Source organism: Equus caballus, chromosome 1, assembly GCF_041296265.1.
Source record: "Equus caballus isolate H_3958 breed thoroughbred chromosome 1, TB-T2T, whole genome shotgun sequence".
NCBI lineage: Eukaryota > Metazoa > Chordata > Mammalia > Perissodactyla > Equidae > Equus > Equus caballus.
The window spans coordinates 168,793,591-168,820,702 of NC_091684.1; the positions used below are offsets into that span (position 1 = coordinate 168,793,591).

The window sequence follows — 27,112 nt, forward strand, 5'->3', positions numbered from 1 at the left end:
TGGCCCTCCACTACTGCTATCCCCACAATCCAAAGCCATACATTTCAATTCCCCACATAGAAAAATTAATTTTGAGGGGGGCACCTGAGATAACACTGGACTTTTCCCTTGTCTCTAGCGATAAGAGAGAGGAGAAAAGGGAGAAAGGGGCAAGGCAGGTGCTTCAAGGGATTTCTGAAGGCTGTGCCCATCCAGACACAAATTTATGTTATCTGCCAAAGCAAGGAAGCCAAACCACATGACACCAGCTGCTCAGGAAAGCAGACTTTCCTCCCAAACTGCCTTTTTCATGAGACATATAGAATTCTTCAATTTTTACCTCCACTTTAATTGTACAAGTGGAGAAAGCAGAGGAAGTTTAGGCACGTTATAAAGTCAGACAGTTATCCAAGACCAAAGTCTTAGTTATGTGTATTCTCATTCTTACTTTCTCATTTATTCATTTTGTTAATTTAAAATGGATTTGTTTACTATGTGACAGATCTCAAGATAGAATGATATTGCACAAAGTCAAACTTCATCAACACGTATAGAAAGATACATCTGGCAATGTGTGATGCCTGTCAGAGAAGTGGAATAGACCCTCTAAGATATGAGAAGAGTAGGAAGAGATAATTATAGTGATGAGAAAAAGCAGTATAGCAGAGGTGGCATTTGTGTATAACTTTAAGGTATGATAAATATTGCAACACACAAACACAGGGTCTAAAAATGTCATTTCAAGTAGATTGTAAAATATGAAAAATGGTTAAGTTTGGTGGTCACTGGGTTAATGGCAACACATGTAGATTGTCTACAGCATAAATATCGTTTTTGAGAACAGAAGAAAATAAGATGAGAAAGATGGTAGACATGAGTTTGTCCCTAACATTAGAAACTAATTTAGATATTTAAGAATTATTAAACAAATGTAGGGAGTCAACAAAGGAGTGGGTGCAAGGAATTGATGATGAGGCCAGTCATTAGGGAAGATGCTCCATCTATAACTGTGAAGGGTCATTAAGAGGAAAGAAACAATGGAGGTAGGGAGTCCTCAACAGAATGCTGAATTAAAGCAGATCTTGGGGCTACACAAATCTTCTAGGACTACACAGATTTAGGTGTAAGACTGTAAATGCAGAAAACAGAAATATCGAGAAATAAAACCCAAACGAATGGTGACTGATTAAAACAGGAGTGAACATGAAGGAGAGTGCAGTCAAAGATGACACCACAATCTGAGCAAGAATATATAGGACAGTGGTGGAGTCCCTTTTTAAAAATAAGAAAGTTGGACATCAAATTTGTGATGGTGAAGCTAATAGATGATCACATTTACATTAAGCAACTGGAGTTTCAGATTAAGCAACTGGAGTTTTCACCTAGTGAGATGTCCAAGTGGAAATTTGAGACAGAATGTATGGAAAGAAGTACAGATTCAAGATATAATAGCATAGTAATCCATATAAAAGTAATAATTAAATGTATAATAAGGTCCCTGAGGGAAAGAGTATAGAGAAAAAAAAAAGAAAAAGAAAAAGAAAGGGAAGAGCCAAGAATACAGACTGTTATAGTGATAATGAGAAAGACGCAAAGGAGTGAATGAATAAGGAATAACAACCACAGAGGTAGGAGGACAGCCAGCAGTGGGCCAGAGAAGCCAGTAGAGAAGAGTGTTTCAAGAGTGAAAGAGGAAAACAAGGAAGAAAAAGAGGCATAGAGAAATTTTGTGACAGTGAGGAAAGTGGGATGACAGAGTAAAGAAGAAAGAATAAAAGAAAATTGAGGTACCAGTTTACATAAATTTTCTACTTTGTAAATGGGCAGTTTCGGCCTAGTGTATCATAGACACACATTATAAACATCAAGTAGATTCATTAATGAATGAATAAAACAATGAATGTGTTAGAGTTGTCAAAGAATGAATTAAGAAAAAATCTCCATGAGGGGCTAGACGACTAAGTTTTCATAGAACCTACGTGTCACTCTCTTGTGACACACACCAGCAACGCTCAGCAGCTTGAAATCAATTGAAAAGAGCTGGAACCATTAGGATGACAAGGGCTGAGAAGTGGAATGGCAGGTGAGTCAGAAGATTACAAAAGGATGAGAGCTTTCTAGTCATTAGAGAGATCAACCAGGTGGCCAGGTTGATTATAAATAACAGGCCAGAAAGAAAAGCACATGAAATCAGAAAATAAGAAAATGAAGCTAAAGAGTTGGGAAACTTGTAAAGCAAGACGAGTAGCCATAAGCAACTTTGAGTCTTCCCTGATATTCTTCTGAAGCTTTAGTCTCATTGTTTTAGTCCTAGATGTGCACTTTCCCCTACTCATACCGTCAATGGCCCATACACAGTGACTCCTTCACGGGCCTGACTTCTGCTCCATCCTCCTTCTCTAGTGCAAGCACAACCTGCCCTGTAGAAGGCTGACATCACAAGGTGTTATGGAAAACTTATTGTTTGCATTCGTGGAACATGGAAACCTTGGTTCGCTGATTTACCCACTACAGATTTTATTTCTGTCCCTCCCACCTACCTGTTTTGCCAAGAAAACTAAGAGAATAGCATCATTAAAGGTTCAGATAGATATAGTTCTCCCAAAATAAGCTGGGTCCTATGCGGGATCATTACAGACAAACACAAATAGCTGGTTAAAACACTCAGAGCGGCAGGTAATTACAGCCCCAGTGGGCAGTGACCAAGTAATGCTGCAGAGATGTGGGATCGCCAAACTGAGATCACATGGCCTGGGGAATTATCAGCTATGGTTGTTTCAGTCTTCAGTCTTCCTAGTGTAGCCAAGCAGAGAAGCTCTTAATAAGGAGAAAGGAGAAGCATTTAGTTTTCTTATGGTAAAGAGGTTTTTGCTACATTTTAGAGCTATTTTGAATCTTTATTTTATGATGACTAAAGGTGAACTCTAGAGCAATATTAAAAAATTGTCCTTTATCTTTTTTAATCATTTAAACATCATTTATGCTAATTACCACAAAATATTCAACACAGATAGATTAAAAATATGAATAATAATACATGGAGGTAAAAACATAAAATATTCCATGAAAAAAAGTAGAGAGAATGTATAAGGAATTGAGATTTAAATTGACTTTAAAGTTAACACTTTATACATATTCTATTATACAGAATAATAGATTAAATGCATATTTATAATATCCTATTTTACATATTCTATAATCTTCACAACTACACTGTGAAGCAGATCTTGCTATTGCCACATAATCTAAGGCAAATTATTCTTCATCTAAAATTGCACAGATATTAAAAGCTTAGGCTATATGTGAATTTAGGACTTTCTCAAAAAGTTTTTCTTTCTCCTACAGTTAACTTCGTAAGTTACAGAAAAGTCAGTATTAGCCAAAATACTCATGAAGCACATATTGAATCCAAATTTCAGGCTAGTTTACAAACAAAAATAAAAGTGTATGTTAACCTCAATTATATCAATAAATTCAGACGTCCAGTCTAAGATTTCAAACTTGAGATGGTTCTACCTCTCTGTCCCTTTAAACCAGGAAAAGCAAGATAAATGTAAGCTCCATCCTTAGAAAGCCTAGGAAATATATCTATACTTCCAAACCACAACACATGAAGAAAAACATATATGCAATAAAAATTGAAACAGGAGAAGAGTGAACATCAAAATAAAATGCATGCCTATACAGAAGTCAAGCAAGTCAGGAAGTTCAGCTGTCTCAACAAGAGGTGGTTAGGCAAAAGGCAAGGCAAGAGGAGGTGGGAAGCAGCCAGACAGCTCACAGTTCCCATTATACAATGAGAAGAATAGGATAAATCGCAAGACACATGACAGAAGTTAGCAAATATGACTCAACTCCAAGCCAGTGGTTAGCCCAGCAGCCCAGGAGTCACACCCACAGATGAGAGGTGTTTTGGAGACAGCATTCCAAAACTCAGCTGCCTTCTATTATATTCGCTATCACCCTTGGCTCCTCCTCCATGACATCCTTTTAAATATTTAGTACATTCAAAGAATAATAATAACATTATATATTTAATATATTGTAATAACTTTTATTATAAAATAAAGCAGGTGTGATCACTTATGGGAAAATACTTCAAGAAGAAAAAAGGGGAAATGACATAAGGTACATAGACTATGCATAATAGAAGCTTATGCCATTAAGTAGTGAAAACTGTGAGCAAATTTCTTTGAATTTTTAAATATACACCATCTTTCTGAAATGACATTTAGAAGAGATGAGGTAAAAGAAAGAAATATAGAAAATATGAAGTGATGAAAAAGAGCCTGAAAAATTCAAGATGTAAATCTAAAAAGAAAAGCGTGGTAGAAATGAAGATTACTAACAGTAAAAAAAAGAGTGGAGACATAAACATCCTGAGCAAAATGAAATAGAAAACCAGAGTTTTGTAAAAGAATTAGAGAAAAAATATAGATTAAAATAAGATTCAACAAATGAAATAGTGTTCTTCAAGAAGAGTTTGCAATGTGTGATAAAGAATAAAATTCAAGATAAATCAAAAGGTAACTTTTCTGAAATGAAAGAAGCATTGAACCTACAGACTAATGGGCTTATCACGACGCAGAGGAAAAAAAAGTTACAGCAAAGGCCACATCAAGGCAGATCCAACTGAAGTTACCAGACTCCACGGGCACAACATAACCACGTACCAAAAAAAAAAAAATTAGCAAATAGAGTTCCCATGAGGCCTTTCTGAAGAAAACTATTACAGAACAAACTAATCAAAAAGTGAATAGAGATAATATGGTAATAGTGAATTATGAAACCTAATATTAAACAGTTCTGGGTTTGTAGTTATAGAACAGAATACAAATGTTACAAACCATGTCAGTATAAAGAATAATTACCTTAGTAACAAAAATAAAAAGGAAAATAAATATTTCTATAAGAAATTCTGGTTTCCTCATCTTTTACAGTGGGAAAGAAGCAACAGATCATTTTAAGAGTGATTAACTAAGTAGTGTTTTAAAGTATAAAAGTAATCATTAGAAGAACTAGGCATAATAAATTCAAATAAGATTGAGTGGTCAAAGGGAAAAGGGAAGTGAATTAAAAGGTAAAAGGAAGGTACGCTAATTTCTTTCTATTTCATAGTGAGGAGTCAATGAATAGTGTCTTTGGAGGTAAAAGAAAATTAAAGAATTAACTATGTTGTATACAGTTAATAACTAAAATAGACTGTAAACTTTTAAAATTATTGAAAGAAAACATACACCAAAGAAATAAAATATCATACAGAGAGAAACCTTAACAATAAAAGGATTAAAATGGATGAATAAAATTAATCGATTCATTTGTTCTTCTAATATTTACTGAGCACCCCTCCCTACACCAGGGTTGTGCTGCGTGCCAGTGCTATGTCTTGCATCTTGGACTTTTACAGACTAGTGGGAGATGCAGATATTAATCAAACCATTGCACAAACAAATGTAAAATTGCAACCATAAACTTATTCTGCAATAAAGTGAAAATTACTGTGATAGAAAGATTTGATGTAAGAAAGAAGATCAGGGAAGTTTTTCCTGAGGAAGTTACACTGGAGCAAGGGTCTAAAGGATAGATAAAAGTTAACTATGAGTGGCGCACAAACCATTCCCTGCAGAGGGAACAATTTGTGCTCTTGAGGTCAGAGCGGGCATGGGAATTGTGCCTGAAAACACATTGTGAGAAAATGAAGGGAACATTACAGAGGAGAAGGCTGAAATAAGCAGTGGGAGACAGTTTCTAAGAGAATGATAAGTCAAGGAAGAATTTTAAGTAGAAAAAATTAACCAGACTTGACATTTATGAATATCAGTCTGGCTACAGTGTGCAGAATGGATTTGAAGGGGTCTAGACTGGATGCAGGTGAGCCAAATAGGAAGCAACATATTTGTCAAAGCAAGAAATATAGTTGCTTAGACTAGGTATGGGGGTTTGAGAAATAAATCGATTTTCAATATATTTAAGAGAGAATTAGTAGCACTTGATGGATTTAGTTGGAGATGCGCTCATTCCATCTAATGCTTCAAGTCTAAGAATGATTCAACTCCACCAAGACCCCCAACCCAATGATCCCACGAAATGTTTACTGTCCCTCACTCCCCTGATGTCCCTCCCCTCTTCCTCCTTTTCCAGCTTTAATTCCATGTTAATTCCTTTGCCCTTGTTATTTTGCTGTACTCAGCCAAACAACAAACCTTGTAACACATAGCAATGACTGCTGTGTTTCTACAATTTCCTCTTTTCTGGATAAAAGTGTCTATTGTCACTACCCTATGCATATCTTGAAACTGTATGTAGCATGCGGTGACAAGGAGCTAATAACATCTTCAAATCAAGAAGATTCATATTCAAGCAGTTATGTCTAATGAGCCAGACCTGGGAAACATCATCTGAACTCAATTTAAATGGCAACATGTTGAACTTTGAGTTGATAGTATGGATGAGATTTGAGGCCTCTTGGGAAGAGATGAATGTATTTTGTACATGGGAGGAGCTTAAATTTTTGGAACCAGGGAGCAGATTGTGGGAACATTTTTTATGACAGGAGCACCATCAATTCCTTCCCATTCACTCTGAATATGCATTCCACCACGCCCTCAGGGCTAATCTTCCTCAAGTGTTAGCTCAGGGCTAATCCTCCTCTAGCAAAAAAAGTGGAGGATTGGCAATGGATGTTAGCTCAGGGCAAATCTTCTTCACAAAAATAAAATAAAATAATAATAATAAAAAAAGAAACTTCCAAATGGTTTTCCAAAGTGGCTGTACCATTTTGCATCACCACCTGTAATGTATGACAGTTCCAGATGCTCCACGACATCAAGAACCCCTGAAATTACCAGGTTTTCTTTTTTTCTTATTTATTTATTTGTTTATTTATTGTCACTAAGAACTAAAAGTGTTGAGTGGTTTGTCATGTGTTTGCTATCCACTTATCTTCTTTGGTAAAGTATCTGTTCAAATCTTTTGCTGATTTAAATTCGGTCATTTTTTCCTTACTAGTGAGAGTTCTTTATAGGATTCAAAATAAAGTCATTTCTCAGATATATCACAGGCAAATATTTTTCTGCCACTATGTGGCTTGTCACTTTATTAACAGTGCAGAAATGTTTAATTTTGTTGGAGTACAATTTATCAATTTTTTTATGTTTTGTGTTTTTCATGTCATATCTTAGAAATCTTTACTAAACTAGGTTCACAAAATGGTCTCCAATATTTTATTCTAGAAATCTCATAATTTTAGATTTTATATGTAGGTTTATGATCCATTTTGAGTTAATTTTTGTGTAAGATGTGAGATACAGGTTTAAGTTCAACTTACGCATATAAATGTTTAATTGTTTCAGCACAATCTGTTGAAAAGACTACATTGAATTGTGTTTGCACATATTTGGGTTGTCTATTTCTTGATTCTTTTTTTCTGTTACACTGATCTACATGTATGTCTTGCGGTTCAACTTTGTTCTCATTTTTAAAATTGTTTTTGACTATTCTAGTTCTTTTGCATTTCCATACAAATTTTGGAATCAATTTGTTGACATCTTTAAAAATATGATGATGTATCTAACGTGATTTTGTGGAATCTGTGGGTCGATTTGGCAAGAATTGACTTATTAACAATACTGAGTCCTCCAATTTATGATTTATTTACGTTGTCTTTGATTTATTGCATCAATGTTTTGTAATTAGTAGCATACAAATTTTGTCATATTTATACTTAGGTTTCATGTTTATAAGTGCTATCATAACTAGCATCTTTAAAAATTTATTTTTGGTTTCCAACTGTGCATTTCCAGTATATAGAAATACAGTTGAATTTTATATGTTGACTTGAAGCCTGCGGCCTTGCTGAACTCACTTATAAGTTTTTGGAGCTTGTCTTACAGATTCCTTAGAATTTACTCTATATAAAATCATGTCTTTGGCACATGGAGACAATTTTATTTCTTCCTTTCAAAACTGTATGCTCTTCTTTCTCTTGAATTATTTCACTGGCAGGACTTGGTGATTATAATAGGAGTGGTAAGGATACACATCTTTGCTTTATTCTCAATCTTAGAATGAAAGCATTCAGTCTTTCACCATTGAGTATGATGTTAGCTGTAGGTTTTTGTTGATGTCCTTAATCAGATTAAGAAAATTCCCTACTATTCCTTGTTTGCTGAGAATTTTTGTCATGAATCAAATTTAATTTTGTCAAATGTTTTTTCTGCATCTATTAAGACAAACTTGTAGTTACTTCTTTAGTTTGTCAATTGATACTTAAATGTTGGCCCAGCCTCTTATTCCTAGTATAAACCCACTAGGTTATGATGCATTTATTGTTTTTGTAAGTGTCAGATTTTGATTTTCTTATATTTTGTTGAGCATTTTTGTGCCTATGTTCATGGTAGATCCTGGTCTGTAGTTTCTTTTCTTGTAAGGTCTTTGTACAGTTTTGATATCAGAGGGATGATGATCTCATATATTGTGTTGGAAAGTGCTCCCTCCTTTACTATTTTCCAAAAAAGATTGTGTAAAATTGATAGAATTTTTTCCCTAAATGTTTGATAGAATTTGCTGGTGAAATCACCTAAAGAGAGTTTTTTGTTGGAAGGTTTTTAACTGAGTTCAATTTCTTTAACTAATATAAAATCATTCGAGTTATTTATTTTTTCTTGGGTCAACTTGGGTGTTTTCTATCTTTCAAGAATTGAACATTTCATTTAACTTGTTAAATTTAGGGGTATAAGTTACTGATAGAATCTCATTATTATCTTGTTGAAGTGTCTAGAGTATATACTGAAGTCACATCTTTCATTTCTGATAATGATTATTTAGTCTTCTCTCTCTTTTTTTTTCCGTGGTTAGTCTGGTCAGAGGATTTTCAATTTATTGATGTGTTCCAAAAAATCTCCGTTTGGTTTCAATATTATTATTTTATAGATTATTCTGTTTTCAAGATTTTTTTCAATTATTATTATTATTGTTTTCTTTCTTCTGCTTATCTGTATTTAATTTGCTCTTCTTTTTTTAATTTCTTAAGGTGAAATATTAGAGTATTGGTTTAATAACTTCCTTATTTTCCAATATTAGCAGCTAATAATGTGAACTTTTCTCTAATCCTTCCTCTAGTTGAATTACACTAATTTCGATGTGTATTTTCTTTTTCATTCAGCACATATAGTCTCTAATTTCCCTTATGACTTCTTTTTCTGACCTTTGTATTATTTAAGTATGTTGTTTAATTTCAAATACTTGGAGATTCTCCAGATTTCATTTTATTTGCTTTCAATATATAAAAATAAATTACATTGTCGCCAGCCTGGTGTTACAGTGATTGAGTTCGCATGCTCTGCTTCAGCAGCCCGAAGTTCATGGGTTCAGATCCCAGGCGTGGACCTACACAGTGCTCATCAAGCTGTTCTGTGGTGGCATCCCACATACAAATAGAGGAAGATTGGCACAGATATTAGCTCAGTGGTAGTCTTCCTCAAGCAAAAAGAGGAAGATTGGCAACAGGTGTTAGCCCAGGGCCAATCTTCTTCACCAAAAATAAGTAAATAAATCATCTTAATTATGTTATTGTCAGAGAATTATTTTGTATTATTTCAATTTTTTTAACTTTTGTAAAGTTTGCCTTATGCTCCAGAATGTGATCTGTCTTTATGAATACTCTGTGCACACTTGTACAAAAAAGAGTATATTCTGCTGTCATTGGGTAGACTATTCTATAAATGATTATTGGATCAAACTAGCTTGTGGTGTTATATAGGGCTCTGTTTCCTGATTTTTCTGTATTCTTTTTCTATCAGTTACTGAGAGTTGTCTAAGTCTCCAAGTGTGAGTGTGGATAAGTTTACCTCTCTTTTCAATTCTATAAGTTTTTATATTTTATCTCATGTATTTTGCACCTCTATGATTGAATGCATATACATTTATGATTTTTATGCCTTCTTGAGGAATTGACCATTTACTAATTATGCAATGTCAATCTTAATCCTTAGTAACTTTCTTTATTCTGAAGTCTACTTTGTTAGTTATTAATACAATCATTCCCATTTTCTTTTGATTAGTATTTGCATGGTATATTTTCCATTCTTCTATATTTTGTTAATTCTTTTTTTTTTTTTTTTTTGGCTGAGGAAGATTCGCCCTGGTATAACATCTGTTGCCAATCTTCCTTTATTTTTTTGTATGTGAGCCACCATCACATCATGGCCACTGATAACTGAGTGGTATAGGACTGGGTCCATGAACTGAACCCAGAATGCTGAAGCAGAGTGCACCAAACTTAACCGCTAAGCCACTAAGGCTGGCCCCCATCCTTTTACTTTTAATGTATGCATGTCTTTATATATAAAGGGGTTTCTTGTAATATATTTAGATTTTTTTTTCCTAATCTGATAATATTTGTCTTTACTTAGTATGTAGGCCTCTACATTTAGCAAAATTATTAGCATGGTCACTTAGGTATACCATTTTATCTTCTTTTCTTCTTTTTTCTGTTTGTCCCTTTGTTTTTGTTCTTCACTTTATCTGATCCTGTCTCCTTTTGGATTATTTAAATATATTTTATGATTTGACTTAAATTTTTATATTGACTTTTTGGCTTTATCTATTTTTTGTTGTTGTTGTAGCTGTTTAGTGGTTCTCTAGAGGTTACAATACACATACCTAACCTTTCATAGCCTACTTAGATTTAATATTTTACCAGTTCAAGCAAAATGTAAAGGACCTACCATATAGTTCAGGTGCCAATCTTTAAAAAAAAAGTGATATGGAAATTTTAGAATTTTAAAATTCATTATTTGAAATGAAAATTTACAGGATGGGATCAACAGCAGATAGAGATGACAAAAGAAAGAGACATCAAACTTGAAGATAAATCAATAAAAATGCTCCAATCTGAAGAACATAGGTTAAACATACCCACTCTGAAGAACAGAGATTTAAAAGATTTAAAAGGAATGAACAGATTTTTAGTGACCTGGGGACCATTTTGAAAAAGCCTATCATTCCTTTCATGAAGTCCCAGAAGAAGAGGAGACAGAGATGAGTATGGAAAAAAATATTTGAAGAAATAATGGTTGAAAACATTCCCTTGGGAATTGATCACATTTTCCTGATTCTTGCATGTCAGGTTATTTTAGATTTTATCTTGGACATTTTGAATATTATGTTTTGAGACTCTGGGTAATACTAAAATCCTCTGGAGAATTTTTTGTTTCTGATTGCTTCTTTTAGTAGGCAATAAGTTAGGTTCAGACCATAAGTTTGGTTGTACCTTCTGCTGGCAGTAGTTCCAATGTCAGTTCTGCTTTCAAAGCCTTTACTATGCTGCTTTGAGCTTGCCCTCCTCTTGTCACACTCATGGTTAGCCTGGGATTTTGGTAGAAGTTTACGACATAGATAAGTATTCAAAGGGATTGTTATGCTGCTTTGGATCTGTCCCAAGCATGCACAGCTCAGGACCCAGCCCTGCATGTGTGCTGGTGCCTATGCTGATTTAGGGGGGTCTCTTCCTCCAGGACTCTCATCTCCAAGAATCTTCACACACTCTTTGACTTGCAAGACTCCTTTTTATCATCATCTGACCAGAAATATGGAATTTCTCTTGGAGTTTTAGCTGCCTGAATTCTTCTGAGCTGCAGTTCCATAACTAGGTTTTGTTCTTGGGCTAATGTGGCAAGAAAAAAGAGGCAGAAAAAAGTTATGGGAATTTCCTCCACATTCTTCAGAACACAGGGGTCCTCTCTCAGTTCCTTTGTCCAAAAAGATGGAGTATCTCCTAGTGTTTTAGCTTCCTGCTCCACTGCTATAGTTCTGCAATAGGGCTGCTGTAGGATGATGCAAAGAGAGAAAGGAGGGGATAAAAAATAATTCCCCCACACTTTCCAGCTTGAAAGGACCACTTTTCCTGCTTCCCTGGCCAGAAGGCTTGGTTTTCTCTTAGAGTTTATTCAGCCTGTATCATGGCAACAATAGCCCTGCATCTGGAGTCTGCTCACAAGTAAAAGCCATGAGAGAAAAACAAACGAACTAAGAAACTCACTCGCTTATGGGTTGCTTCTTCAAATTTTGCTTCCCCTCTGCAATATGCCAACTTTTCCTTGCTTTGTTTTTCTTGCCTCAGGTAGTTTTCCTCTAAATTTTCAAGATTGTTTAGGTGTAATTAATGGGAAAAATAGGCTGTGCTGGGTTTATGACATTTAGCTAGAACTGGAAATCTTAGTCTATATTTTTACAAATCACTACAAAAACTTATATAAGTTGTGTTGCAAATATTTGATTGATATGTCTCTCCAATTATAACTCCTTCAGGCCACACATTGTGGGGTGCTTCCATGTATTCCTAGAAACAATTCCAGATAAAGAGTAAGCACTATTCTATGTATATAGTAAGCAAAAATTAGCTTTAGGGGACAGATAAATGGAAGAATAAATCACTGCTTCATGAACATACATACGTATGTGAACAAAAGGACACCAGTGGATGTTGAAAGATTAAGGTTTTCAAAATTCTTCCAAGAGAGGTTCTTATTATGAAAAGAAAAAATACTGAGTGATCATGAGACAATTATCTAAGAGAAAGAATAGCAAAAATAGGGGCAAGAAGGCAGAACACAATGAAGAGGGAGAGATTCATACTCCTCTGCTCTGAAATCACATTGTTTTTAACTATTGGAAAAAGAATCTAAACATAAAATTTTCCTGCTGATGATGTTATCCTCATCATGAAATGAGAGTTTATGGCTTAAAATATGCCTGAAGAGCTTGGATGAGGCATGGATGTTTTCCAACTCATAAAAGGAATAAGAAAATTAGCCATTATCAATAAAAGTGAAGGTTATCAACGACAAAGTGAATCATTAGCATCTTGGTTACCTCAAGAGGCAGATTATGAGAACATATATGGACAAATTGCAAGCCAATGATAAACTGACCATCTTGAGAGAAAAAGAAGATAAAGAAACCAACTACAAAGAAAGAACTATAATTAACACTTATATATTCAAATTTATATGAATTAACATAAGTTTTGAATTAAGATTTTGTCCAAATCTTCATTCTTCTTAGGGAAGTGTGGTAACACCCAGATCAATAGCTGATACACTAAAGAAGCTGATTCTAAAATTCCAGATACAGGCTACATAATGGTCAGGGTAAAGATCTTATAACATCATTTATGAAATCTTTCTAAAACTCACTAACGGTGTGAAAAACCTCTTCATTGCTACCTTCATCTCTTTATTCCTGAGTGTGTAGATGACTGGATTCAGAAAAGGAGTGAGAACAGCATCAAAAATAGCAAGAAATTTGTCCATCTGTGAATTGGGGTGTGGCCATGTATAGACAAACATGGTTGGACCAAAGAAAAAAATTACCACAGTAATGTGAGCTGACAAAGTGGAGAGGGCTTTGGATGAACCACCTGAGGAATGCTTCCAAATGGTAAACAGGATAAAGACATAGGAGATGAGGAGTATGAGGAAGGAGCCAACACAAAGGAACCCACTGTTGACAGTGACCATGAACTGCAATCTGTAGGTATCTGTACAGGCCAGTCTGAGGAGCCGAGGAAGGTCACAGTAAAAGCTGTCCAATACATTAGGACCACAGAAGGGTAAATTAACAATAAATGCTAGTTGGAAAAGTGAATGAATAATGCCAAGGGCCCAGGCAGCAGCCAGAAACAAAATGCACATTTGTGGGCTCATAATGGTCAGGTAGTGGAGAGGCTTACATATGGCAACATATCTGTCAAAGGCCATGGCTGTGAGCAGCACCATCTCCACAACACCAATGACATGGATGAAGAAGATCTGAGCAATGCAACCTCCAAAGGAGATGACTTTGTGCTTTCTGAAAAGGTCGTAAATCATCTTGGGGGAAGTCGTGGAGCAGGCTCCCAAGTCAATGAAGGAGAGACTGGCCAGTAGGAAGTACATGGGGGAATGTAAATGAGGATCAGTGGTCACAGAAAACACAATGAGGATATTCCCAGTCATGCTTGCCACATAGAGCACAGAAGAGAATACCAGGAGGAGAAGTTGGATCTCCCATGAATGTGTGAGTCCCAGAAACACAAACTCAGACACAACGGAATAATTCCTTCCATCCATTAATCCAACTTAGCTGTGGCTGAAATCATGAGAACTAAGAAAATGAAAAATAAATTGTGATTATTAGGGATGATAGTGTATTAATTACTTATGTTGCACTGTTCACATTACAAACCAGAACTACCTGGTTATTCAACTCTTCACATTTGCGAAATCATGATAATGATGATGATGATGGTGATATAAGCACAACTCAAGGGATCATATCATGATTGGAACTCTCAGCAAAAGCTTTCATATTCTAAAATTGGTTAAATTGTTAGGAAATATAGGCAAGAACAGAAGTTTCACAGGTGCCTGCAGCAAGAAACAGAACATACAATTAAGAAAGTATCCTCACTCCTAAATGGAGAGAGACAGTATGTGGAAATATATTTATTTAATTACCCCCAAAGTTTTCCAAAGGGAAACTAGGTATGAATGCATATTATATCTTACCCTACTTTCCCATGTCAACACATTTCATCTCCCTTTTATGGTCATTTTCTTATTCTTCTCTCAGTACAATTTACACTCAGATAATAGGGTTAGGGGAAAACTAAGATTAATAAATGGATCACCATCTAGGAGTGAGAGTTTTCTGAAACATCAGATGGGACTGAATTATGAAGAAACAAACTGTAGAATAGGATATAGAGTGAGAATAAAATAAATGAAACTGGAGAATATGAAACATCAGAACCAGACAAGACTAGTAAAAGAGGGAATATATGGGCTTTATCAAGATAGAATTTTAGTCCTTTTTATCATATTACGTGAGGTTCACTGCTCTTCTAAATCTGCCCACTTTTTTATTGAGGCAAAAAACACACGATGTAAAGTTTATGATATTAATCCTTTCTAAGTGTACAGTTCAGTAGTGCTAGTAAGTAATATTCACAGTACACACTGTGAAACAGACCTCCAGAACTTTTTCATCTTGCAGAGCTGAAACTCTACACGCATTAAATAACAACTCCCTTCCCCTCCACCCCCCAGTCCCTGGTAACCACCATTCTACTTTCTGTTTCTATGAGTTTGACTACTTGAGATACTTCATATAAGTGGAATTATACAGTATTTGTCTTTTTGTGACTGGCTTATTCCACTTACCATAATATCCTCCAGGTTCATCCACTGAATCTTCCTGTATTTGAAAAGTTCTACAAAGTCATACAAATCTTTCTACTGGTCACAGTACTCAATAAAGTTCCCTCTGGAGCCCACAGTTGGCCATGCAAGATTTATCCAGGCCTATTATATGTATAAATATTTGGGATTCCACCCTAATTTCTGTTAAATTATATGCCTTTATCACTACAAAGGATGTGACATAAACCTGCAAATAGCTTCTGTTTGTCTGAACATATTAAGGTGCTTATCAGCACTTGGAAACCTTGAAATGCTGTTTTTCTTCTTCATTGCCTCAGCCTCACTCACACATTCCTTTTTTCTGCCCTGTGGTATGTCCATTCTTTTACAGTATGAAGTGCTTTCCTTGATTGTAACTTGCTCTGAATTTGATATCATATAATTACTGAGTCTGGAATCGATTCAGGTGTGTTGTATCTCCAAAATCATTTATATTTTTAAGCTTTTAGCCCCTTATAAAATGAGAAGACTATCAAACTTCAGTAACTTTATAGGAGGGCACGAGAGCTTTCACGTTGGCTTGATCATGTGCACCTAAAGCTGATACTAAAGGGTTGGTGCCTTTTAAGTTTTGAGTATATCAGTCTGTTTAGGTAGACAAGGGATGGAGGGGATGGAGAGGATTCCATTTCTGTGTGTCCAAATATCCACCAGAGTCAATTCCAATAGGGGAGTGAACCTGAAATCAGCTCCTAAACTTCTATTCCCTTAGAAGGTGCTAGGATGCAGAAGAACAAGTTTACTGACACTCTTCTCCTTTTGTAGACACAACTTCAGAAATCTGAAGAATCTTCTCACAAAAACACATATTCAGATGATGCTCTTATCTATCCTAACACATCCCTCTGGTCCAAAACTTCCAGAAACTTTCACTGTCATCTGACCGTAATTCTGTCTCACCACTTCTTAGCTGAGTGACTCCATACTCAACTAATTCAATTTATTTTGCTGTCACCTCCTGAGCCTACAGTCCATAGTCTCAAGATACACACTTTTCTATAACCTCAAGTTCTTCAGTCATCAGACATGTGAGCCTGGGCTGGAGAAGAGGGAACTATGTGTGCTGCTGATTGCGGGAGGGACAGATGGAATGAAGAAGACTGGTGGCATGAAATGCATGAGTGAATGACTGAGGCACTGGGAAAACGGTGAGAAATACTCAGCAACTGCAGCTGAAGAAGAAACATGAAAAGTTTTGTGAAGAGAAGCATAAGTAGCCAGTGAAATTATACCGACAATTTGATCTAAGGGATGTCCTGGTCCAGACTGACCATTATTTAGATGAAAAACTTGGGATTCAAAAAATGTATACTGAATTTCTCATGGTCACACTAGTGCCAGAACTGAGGACCAGAACCCAAGTCTCTGAATTCCTCATCCAGAAAGTACATATCCTGTAGAAAATAACCTAAGAAAGAAGAGTAAAAATTGAAATTAAAAATATCATTTTCTGAGTTAAAACCGACACTAAACACAAGCATTGAGACAAACTACTTATTATTTGCACTAAATTATTTTGCATGACAATCGTAACTCAATAAAAAAAAGTGATCAATTAAATTTTAGAAGTAAACTGCACACAGAAATGAGATTATTCATTGCTGCTGTACTTTGATCAATCTTCTTATTTTGGTGCTCATTTGGAAGGATACAACAATGGTAAACTATTTGATGGAATACTTGTTATCCCACCATTGTTTCTGTCTCTCTATATTTTACTCCCCTCAAAAGGCAATATTAGTTCTCAATTATTTTAGTAAGATTTTCTTGAGAGTTCTAGTCCATAATGGTCAGGGTTTTATTTCTTTCTAACTTTTCTAAGTCACAAACTTAATAAACTTATGGGAAAGACATAAATTGCACATCAAATAGCTACAATATTATATAGTATACAATATATGCCATATGAAGAGTAGAGAAAATTATTCGTTGAATATGTGAGAAAGAAAAAGAATACAAATTCAAAGGAAAGACCAGTGTTATCTAATGAGGTCAAGGATTTCAAGAATAGGATGGAATGCGATCTCTCATTTTAATATGAGTTAGTAAATACCTTGATCTGTAATTTGTAGAGTTTTTGACTATTAATCATAATGCTTTAAAATTTTCATTTGTATATCACCCAAAGTTCATAACTAGGTATGAAAGTCAGTAAATATTTCCATAATGAGAGTTTAGTTAATAACCCCTCCGCACTCCAGGAGCCAGGACTCCAATGCTCTCCTCTCTCCACCATCTTTTCCAATAGATTCCGCATAAAAAGAAGAATATTTCTCATCTCAAATTGATAGTAACCATAAGTAATAGTCTCTATCCAGAGGCATCCCACCCTTTACAACATATGTTTGTCTTAGGGATAGGAGGAAACGCTCCTCTGCAAATCTACATCCAACATTCAACTTAATCTCATGAATCTTGGAAATAATCTGAGACACAGAAAGGAAAAAGGAATAGAGGAAGTAGAAACAGAAAACAAAAACAGAGAGAAAGACACACATAAAGGAGAAATTAGAAGATAAAGGTACTACGAAAATAAAAGGAAGAGAAAGAAAACAATGAAAGTATACAAGGACAGAGGTAAGAAGTTCAGAAGAGACCAGATAAAAGTAAATAGGAAGATCCAACTCCCACCTCTAATCAAGTGACTCAGATCAAAATGGAAACTCCTTCAGTAGCTGCCCAGCCAAGCTCACACAATTTCTGTGAATTTCACACATGATAATTAATAGACAGATTGCTTTTTATAATGCAATGCCAATGTAAATCATCCATAAATTATATCTGCTCCTCTGATTTGAGAAGCTTACATAGAGCTGTGAGTAGCTTAGGCTTTGACGTCTATTAGGCCTATTTTCGAATCCAGACTCCACTACTCACTTGCTATGTGAGTATGGGAAAGTTACTTAAGCTCTCAGAGCCTCAGTTTCCTCCTTTGTTAAAGGAGATAACAATGCCTCCCTGGTAGGTTGTGGTGGGAACTGGGTGATATACATGTAATATATGTTTAAGACAGTATCTACTACATTGTGGGGGCACAACAAGTGATACCTAACACAAAGTAAGGACCAGTAAGCAATACGTCCCAGTTCTTAGTTCCAAGTGTTAAAAAATCTTTAATTCTTAATTCATTATTCTGAGATAATCAAGTGGGGCTGATTTCAAATTATGTTTTCATGTCTATGCTGATGTCCAGTAGCTTGAAAGGCTTCATTGGGAACATTTCCGTAGAATGTTTTTGCCCTGAAGTAGAGACACTGCTCAGGGCTTGTTTTGTGAGAAGTTTGCATTCTGACAAATAAGAAGTCAGACTGTGCCATTTACCCCAACCACTGCTCTCCCAACAGCCAAAGCCATGGATAAGTTCTCAGAAAAACTGTTTAGAAGCCCTTCTTGACCACCTTAGATAACACTGGTCATTGACATCTGCATGAGAGAGGGGGTGCTTCTTGGGATTTACAAAGATTGTGCTCATCCAGATAAAAATTTGCATAAACTTGCCTGGGAAGCGGAGGAAAACCCACAAATACCTGCCTCTCAGGAAATAAGACATTTGCTCCCAAACTACTATTTTTTCAAGATCCACTTAGCATTCTTCAGCCACAGCTGTTGCTATCCCTGTGTAAATAGAAAACAGAAATATAGTTTATGCACATCAAACAATCAGTTATGGATGAAGATGGCAACTCAGGCCAACATAGTCCTACCTCTCTTTATTTCTATTCTACAATACCTTCTTATTTAATTTTCTATTAATTAAAATGCATTTACTCAGGATCTATTCTGTGTTCGTGGCTTAGAAAGACAATGCCTATCTAATAGTTTAAGTAAATACCCAACAGGCATAGTGAGATGAACATCACAGACTGAGTAATGCCTGAGCCAAGTGGAAGGAGAAAATTGTGGCTGTGGTGATCAGAGAATACAAAGTGGAAAATGTGGCATTGAGCTTTTATAAATAGTAAATGTTACAATATATAAAGACAGAGTTTGAAGGATTATTTCAAACATGGTGGTACAACAGGAGAAATGACAGGTAAATTCAAGGTTCTCGAGGACAATGGTGAATAGTTCAGGTTGCCTGGAGAATAGAAATTGTTTAAGAGAATACTGGAATGTAAGATAAGAAAGAAAGTTGAGACAAGTTTTATCTGACCTAAGGTTCTACCTTAAGATGACTAAGCGTTGTTAATAAATAAAGGTGAGCAAAGAATTAGGAGCAAGCTGTTAATGATAAGACCAGTGCTCAAGGAAGATGATTTACCTGTCAGTGTGATAGATAACCTAGAAGGGAGGAACAAAAGAGAGAAGAAACTTAACTAAGAAACTACTGTAATAAAGTGGATCTGACTTGAGAAAATTCATCACATCACAAAAATCTTCTCTATCCTTAGAACAGAGAAACTTTGATGTCTGATTTCTTTCTATTTGTATCCCCCTCACCCACCTGTTTTCCAAAAGGAAATAAGAGATCAGCATCACTAAAGATTCTGTTACGCTCTCCAAAAAAATCAACCAGATCCTATTCAGGATCATTACAGACACATACAAATAACTGTATAAAATGGTGCCGCTGTGAAGAGTGGAAGCTAATTATAGCCCCAGAGGGGAGTGATCAATTGATGCTGCAGACATGTGGGATTGCTAGACTGAGCACTTGGCCTGGGGAGTTATTGCATATGATCTTTTCGGTTATCCCAGTATAGCCAACAGAGAAACTGTTAATGAAAGCAAATAATATGTTTGTAATTTTATTTTGGCAAAGAGAATTATTGCCATATTATAGAACTATTTTAAATCTTCATATGTGGTGATTGAAAATGCATTCCACAGAAAAGCTAAAATGACCTTTTTATTTTTAGTTATTTTATGATAATTTGAATAGAACATATTCAACTTAAAATGTAGAAATGTATTTTTAAAACCTTGAGGAAATAATTTTTTGAACTTTATTTCAGAAGGAAGAACATTTTAAAATGTGAAAATAAAGTGATTTTGGAAATTAATCCTTTTGCATATTATTTTGCTGAATCCTCAGAACAGCATTGCAGAACAAGCATTGTTACCACTGGCTAATTGCAATCTATGAATTAAATCAAATTACATGGCTAATAAAACTCGGTCTCACTTTAAAGTCAGAAGTGAAAAACTCTTTCCTGTTCTTCTCTATGGCGTACCTCTTTGACACAAATTGTGTCAAAGTACAAAATAAAGGTGCAATGTTGCCCTTTTATTTCATAGGGCAAAATCAAAATATCAGGCAAGAACAACTACCATAACAAAGAAAAGTAGATGCCACATCAATTTGAAGATAGATACAGAATTATAGCTTGAGATGGCAGAAGAAAAAATATGTCCTCTTCTCTTCCTTCTAAACCAAACTAACTAGGATCTAACTAAACCCTTACCTCATTCATTATAACCACCACCCCCCTCCCACACGCCACTCCTGTGCACTCAAGAACCACTCCAGCTTTCCCCCTCTCTCTTCTATATCATCCATGTTTCCCTCTCTATTGTATCATTCTCCTCAGCTTTCACCATGTGTTATATCTCCCATCTTTAAATCTCTTAATCCAGCTTCCCTTTCTGGCTACTTCTCTAAAGACAATTGCAGCAAAATTCCCCAAAAGAGTTGTCTCTGCTCTCTTTTTCTAATTCCTCTCTTGTTTTCTCTGAAATCCACTCCAATCAAAATGTGCCCCTAGTACCTGCACTAACGCTTGTCTTTTAGTTCTCCCATGACCTTCGTAGCTAAATCCAATGATCAATCCTCAGTTCTGATCTTTTAATCACAGTTATTTCCTCCAATCTTCACACACATTTTCTGCACTTGGCTTCCCAGGCAGCACACAATCCTTTTTTCTTCTGTATCACTGACAGTTCCTTCTTAGTCTTCATTCATTATTATTCACTCTCTTTCTGATCTCTTAATGTTTGAGAATACCAAGGTTCAGGTCTTAAACCTCATGTCTTTCCTCTCTGTATTCATCTCTAGGATATCACATCTAGTACTGTCCCTTCAAGTAACATCTACATGTCAATCTGTTGTTCAGATTTCTACCTTTTATATCAGACTTGCTTATCCAGATGTCTACTTTACATTTTCATTTGGCTATCCAATAAGCATCTTAAATGTAATTACACAAAATCAAACTCCTGCTCTTACCTGCTCTTCCATCTTAAGTGATGACAAATCCATCCTTCCAGTAGCTTAAGTCAAAAAACTTGGAGTCATTTCTCTCATATGCAATATCCTACCAATTGGCAGATCCTGTTAGCTAACTCTTCAATATCTCACCACATCTTACCATCTGCATTGCTATCCAAATCACCATCTCTCACTTCCCTAATTTCTGAAAAACATTACTAACATCATCTTGTGGACCATTGCCCCACCTCCCTCAGAGTATTCTTAGCAGGACAATGAGATATAAGAATAATTTTAAGTGTAAGTAATATCATGCCACCTCTGTGCTCTGAATCCATCAATGGTCCGCACTTCCTCAGAGTAAAAGCCAAATTCTTTACAATGGTCTACAGAATCTTACATTATTTGGCATCTCTTTACTTCCTTGAATGTTCTCCTACTATTCAACATTTTTACACTGACAAAATCACATTGCCACTACGCTCCAACTTTTTACACTGACAAAGTCACATTGGCCTTCTTCCTGTTTCCTGAACACACTGCATATCTGCGTTGCTAACTCACTTACCTATATCAAACCTTTGCTCAATGACACCTTTCCAATGATACCTATCCTGACTACCCTACTTGGAAGTGCAAGCTACTCCCCCAACTCTAGAGTTTCTGATTCATCTTAGCCTACTCTATTATATTGCTATTGCACTCATTTCTTTTTAATTTACTTTAAAACTTGCATATTTACTTTGCTTATTATTTATTCTCTGGATAGCTCTACTAGAATATAAGCTCTACAATGGTAGAAATATTTTTTTTATGTTTTATTTACTGATGTACTCCAAAAGCTACAATAATGTCTAGCACTTAGTTGGCGCTTGATATTTGCTGCATGAATAAAAAATTGAGAGAGAGATAGAAGTGGGGGGTGATGAGGAGGGAGAGGATTACTCTTGGGTTAGTTGTTTTGATGATGGAAAATATGACATTGGAGGAAGACACAGTTTTCAGCAATGATCATGAGAACTGTTATGAATGTATTCAGTCAAAGGACATATGAGACGTTTGAGAGGAGATGTCAGAAGATATATTATATATGGGTCTGGATCTTAGAAGAGACAAGGACCATATTTTATGTAATAATGTAGTAAAAAAAGGTTACAAATCAGAACAGAAATGATTATTCACTGGTGCTGAGGAAATTTAAGAAAATTTGAAAAATTTAGATTCTCTCTTATTTTTTACACCTAAAATAATTTTCAGGTGGATAATCTATTTTAGAAATACATGTTTGTGAATATTTATTAGGTATTGCAATGGAAAAGTACTTCCTAAGAATAAAACTATGGAGTCACAATTTAAAAGCCTCATGGAGTTTGAGTCACAAAATCTACAACTTTAAAAATGAAGAATATGATAGCTAAAATTAAAAAGAAAACAAATTGGGGGAAACATTTTAGACACAAATATGATAATAAAGGAGTTAGTGTCATTAGCATATATTTGGGACTGGTAAATCAATATGACAAAATTAATATTCTACCTACAGGATGTGACAATTTTTTTGTCTGCCCTGAATTACTTTTCCCCTCTCACTGAGGGCTGTACCCTACCTCCACTATTTGGAAAATGCTCTTCCTCAAATTCATGTAGTTCTTTGGAGGCTGTCAACCAGATGGATCTTGTTCCCTGTCCACTGGGGTGGGTATGTGATACAGACCTGGCATGAAACAAAAACAATGCCAGTCAGGATCCTTTCATTGTATTTTAACAAGGATTCTAGGAAAGAAAACTTTCCCATTTTCTATGAGATTGCTCTGCTGGGATGATTTAAAGTTGGAGCTATTTGCAGTCTCTCTCCTCTCCCCAAACTATACAAAAAGAAATTCAGGTGCAGAAAAAGAAAATAAGACCAATGTACAGAGATAAACAGAGTCAAAAGATAGAAAGGGAGGAGAAAGAGAAAGGGAGAAAAGAGCAAGAGAAAGCAGGTGAATGAGAGAGTAAAATCTAAGAATGTGTAATTGAGTGAATCCCTGAGTCCTCGAGGCTGACTACAATACTGGATATCCCAATAACCTGAGTCAGTACTTCCTTTTTTAAAAATATTTTTTTATTTTTAATTGTAGTAAAAAAACACACACATAACATAAAATTTACCATCTTCCCTTTTTAAGCACACAGTTCAGTGGTGTTCAGTATATTCACATCGTTATACAACAGCTCTCTAGATGTTTTCCTCTTGCAAAACGAAAACTATATATTTCTTTTCTGTTTTAGTTATTTTCAGCTTGTTTTCATTGGATTCTTCTCACACGTATTCAAAGAATTCAGATTAATAACAACATGTGAAAAAGCACAAGCATACAAAAATTGAAGAAAGTTAAAGCAAGATTTTATCTTTTTTTGTCTTTTAAAGGGACAAAGGTATTTAATATGCTCATATTCAGTGCTTTGTGACAGGTACTGTAATGGAATATTTTTAAGCAGGTAAAAAGTTCTGAAGAATAAGGATAATGAAAATAAAGAGCTTAAAATAATAGTATTTTAATTATTAATTCCAAATATATCAATCTATAAAAGAAGTAATCTGAAAGGTAGACAGAGGTATATGCAAGAATTTTCAAGACAGAGCAAAAAATTGAAGACAATCTAATTGCTGTGTACTACAAAATTTTATAATGTGAGAGAATTCTCAGAATACAATATTTATCAAAAATACACAATAAAATGTAGACGTCATAAATCCTGATTTTGTAAATATATATTTATATTTAGGCATAGAAAAACACTAAAAATAAATAGACCATGATATTACTAATAATTATCTCCATATGGTGACTTTATGAGTGATTTCTATTTTTAATCTCTAAGTTTACAATAAATTTTACATAGTAAGCATATTTTCTTTTTAAGAAAAAATAATATTTCCTTAAAGAAATAAGAAAATAATGAAGGATTTTTACATCAGAAGTAATTGAAAATATAGTCTCCTTAAAAGTGGAGAGGTAATTATTACTCCTTAAACAACTTTAACAAACTTAGGCAAGAGAGTGAATGTATTGGCTCATTTATTAGCTCAGCTAGTAAGCATATTGAGTTGAGGCCAAGAATGAAGCTGAATGCCCAGACAGCTGGACCAAGAACATGAATACTGCCAAACTTCTCTCTTTAAACCCTATGTCTTCTTCTCTCACATACCTTTTTACATTATCCAAGATTTGATTTTTGACAGGAGGAAATATTATTGCCAGAAGTTTCTACATATCTACATAAAGCAAGGCTGAGGTTTGTTTTCTCTCTATTCTCAAATCCAATCTTTTGGGGAAAATCTCATATTTGGCCCATCTTGGTCGGAGGTTCATACCTGTACTGATCAACTGTGGCTAGGAGATATGTTACTACACCCTGGTTCAGAAGCCCAACCTTTGAACAAATAATGGTGGTCAGAGAGATGGGACCTACATGTCATCTTCTAATCATAACACATGTTTACTTGAAGAGAAAGATACATTTACCAGAAGAAGGAGGTTGATGATTGGGGCCAACAAATGATTAGATGTCCACTAAAAGCAATTATTTCTTTAGAGTAAAAAGAATGACCTTTAACAAAAATTTACATCAATGGTACAGAAAATTTTCAGTCACTACGCAGTAGGGGAATCTGTCTTTTCATAGATATAGACCAGACAGAAAGGCAGAAAGAAAAGATTGAGAGGAGCAGGCATTTTCTAAATTGATACGCAATTTATTTAGTGTTAGTCAGCATTCCCTTATATAACCCACTCTGACACTGAAAGAGACTCAAATTTGAAGTCTAGACTACAGTAAATTCATCAAGGTAATAACTCCTGAGAGACAAACAAATGGGCTTCCCCAGGAGACACTTTACCACATCACAGGCTTCCTCCAACCATACACAGTAACACAATTTCTCAGCTAAGATTTTAAAAAGAACTATGCTGTTTTAATGTGGGACACCTAAATATTAGTAAGGCACTTGGAAACTCCTGATACTGAAATAACAGAAATTTAACGCTATTCCAAGTCAGTAATGAAACTTCATACTACTTTTGTCCTTTATGAAATCCTGCTAAGAATAATAAATTGATGGCATATTTTCCTCATTGCCACTTTCATTTCTTTGTTCCTGAATGTGTAGATGACTGAATTTAAAAAAGGAGTGAAAATCGCATCAAAAACAGCAAAGAATTTGTCTAGATGTGATGTGGGGTGAGGCCAGATATAAACAAAGATGCAAGGACCGAAGAACAAAATCACCACCATGACATGAGTCGACAAAGTGGAGAGGGCCTTGGATGATGCACTTGAAGACAGTTTTCGAATACTGATCAGGATAAAAATATAGGAGACAATCAATGTGAAGAATGATCCCAGAGATATAAAGCCACTGTTGGCTGTGACCATGAACTCTAACCTGTAGGTATCTGTGCAGGCAAGTTTTATGAACCGAGGAAAGTCACAGTAAAAGCTGTCTAACACATTAGGGCCACAAAATGGCAATTTTATAACAAAAAACAGTTGAATCACAGAGTGGGTCAAGCCAATTATCCATGCAGCAACCAGAAGCAAAATGCACATTTTTCGGCTCATAATAGTCAAATAGTGGAGGGGCTTACATATGGCAACATATCTGTCAAAGGCCATGGCTGTGAGCAGCACCATCTCCACACCACCAATGGCATGGAGGAAGAAGATCTGAGCAATGCAACCTCCAAAGGAGATGACCTTACGCTTCCTGAAAATGTCATAAATCATCTTGGGAGAAACGACAGAAGAAACAGCCAGGTCAATGAAGGAGAGGTTGGCCAACAGAAAGTACATGGGGGAGTGTAAGTGAGAGTCAGAAATCACAGTGAGCATAATGAGGGAGTTTCCCATCATGCTTGCCATATAAAATGTGGAGGAGAACACAAAGAGGAGAAGTTGGATCTCCCAGGAATTGGTGAGTCCCAGGAACACAAACTCTGCCACCACAGAGTGATTTGCACCGTCCATTTATGTATCAGCTGGAATGGTTGTAGATAAAGGAAAACAAAAAAATAAATTAAAAAAAGAAGGTTAATAATGTTTTATATTATGTTGATTAGTTATTCAAGGACATTCACACTGTGAAGATTATATATCGTCTCAATTCATATCATCGCTACATAAGCATTTTATCTGTGGTATCTAAATTAGTGGAGTCACTGCCGCATGCAATATTCCTATCACCATGGCCTCCAGGACTAGTCGTCTATAAACAAAAGAATGGAGAAAATATGAAAACATAGTATGCATAGCAAGGATTAGTAGGGGCAGAGAAGGTGGTACAGTGCAACACAAAGAGAAAAAGAAAGACAAAGTGGAAATGACATTTGCCAGAACTCACTGGTTCTGTTTCTACGTTGTTCATGGAGCAGTTCTTCAGGCATTCAAGCTGTCTCATTTCATAACCTGACCTCGTCTCTGGCACACAATGTATCTTTTGTAGTTATTCATTCACCATTACCTCCCTTCACATTAGCAATTCACACAAATCCCACAGAGTAGAGGTGAAAATAAGAGAACCAGGTATAGGGCATAGAGGTGACTCAAGAGTAGGAAAGGACCAAGGCAAGGGTAGAGTAGATATTAATGGGACAAAATATTTGCCTCGTCCCACAGAAGTATCAGTGAAAACTACCGAGTAGCTTAGTCAGTAGCCAGGACAAGGCCCAGAAGTGCTGGCATGGGGGTGAGGGGAGTT

General features: G+C 35.6%; 2 protein-coding genes across 2 annotated transcripts; both read right to left on the bottom strand.

The window, feature by feature from the left end:
* Nucleotides 1-13,151: 13,151 nt before the first annotated feature.
* Nucleotides 13,152-14,090, bottom strand: OR4F1F (olfactory receptor family 4 subfamily F member 1F). Its single transcript, NM_001391571.1, has one exon. It carries the CDS (start codon nt 14,088-14,090, stop codon nt 13,152-13,154), a length of 939 nt encoding a protein of 312 aa, NP_001378500.1.
* Nucleotides 14,091-25,443: 11,353 nt separating this feature from the next.
* OR4F82 (olfactory receptor family 4 subfamily F member 82) lies at nt 25,444-26,382 on the bottom strand. The gene has a single exon (NM_001391573.1). The coding sequence runs from the start codon at nt 26,380-26,382 to the stop codon at nt 25,444-25,446; it is 939 nt and encodes a 312-aa protein (NP_001378502.1).
* Nucleotides 26,383-27,112: the final 730 nt, after the last annotated feature.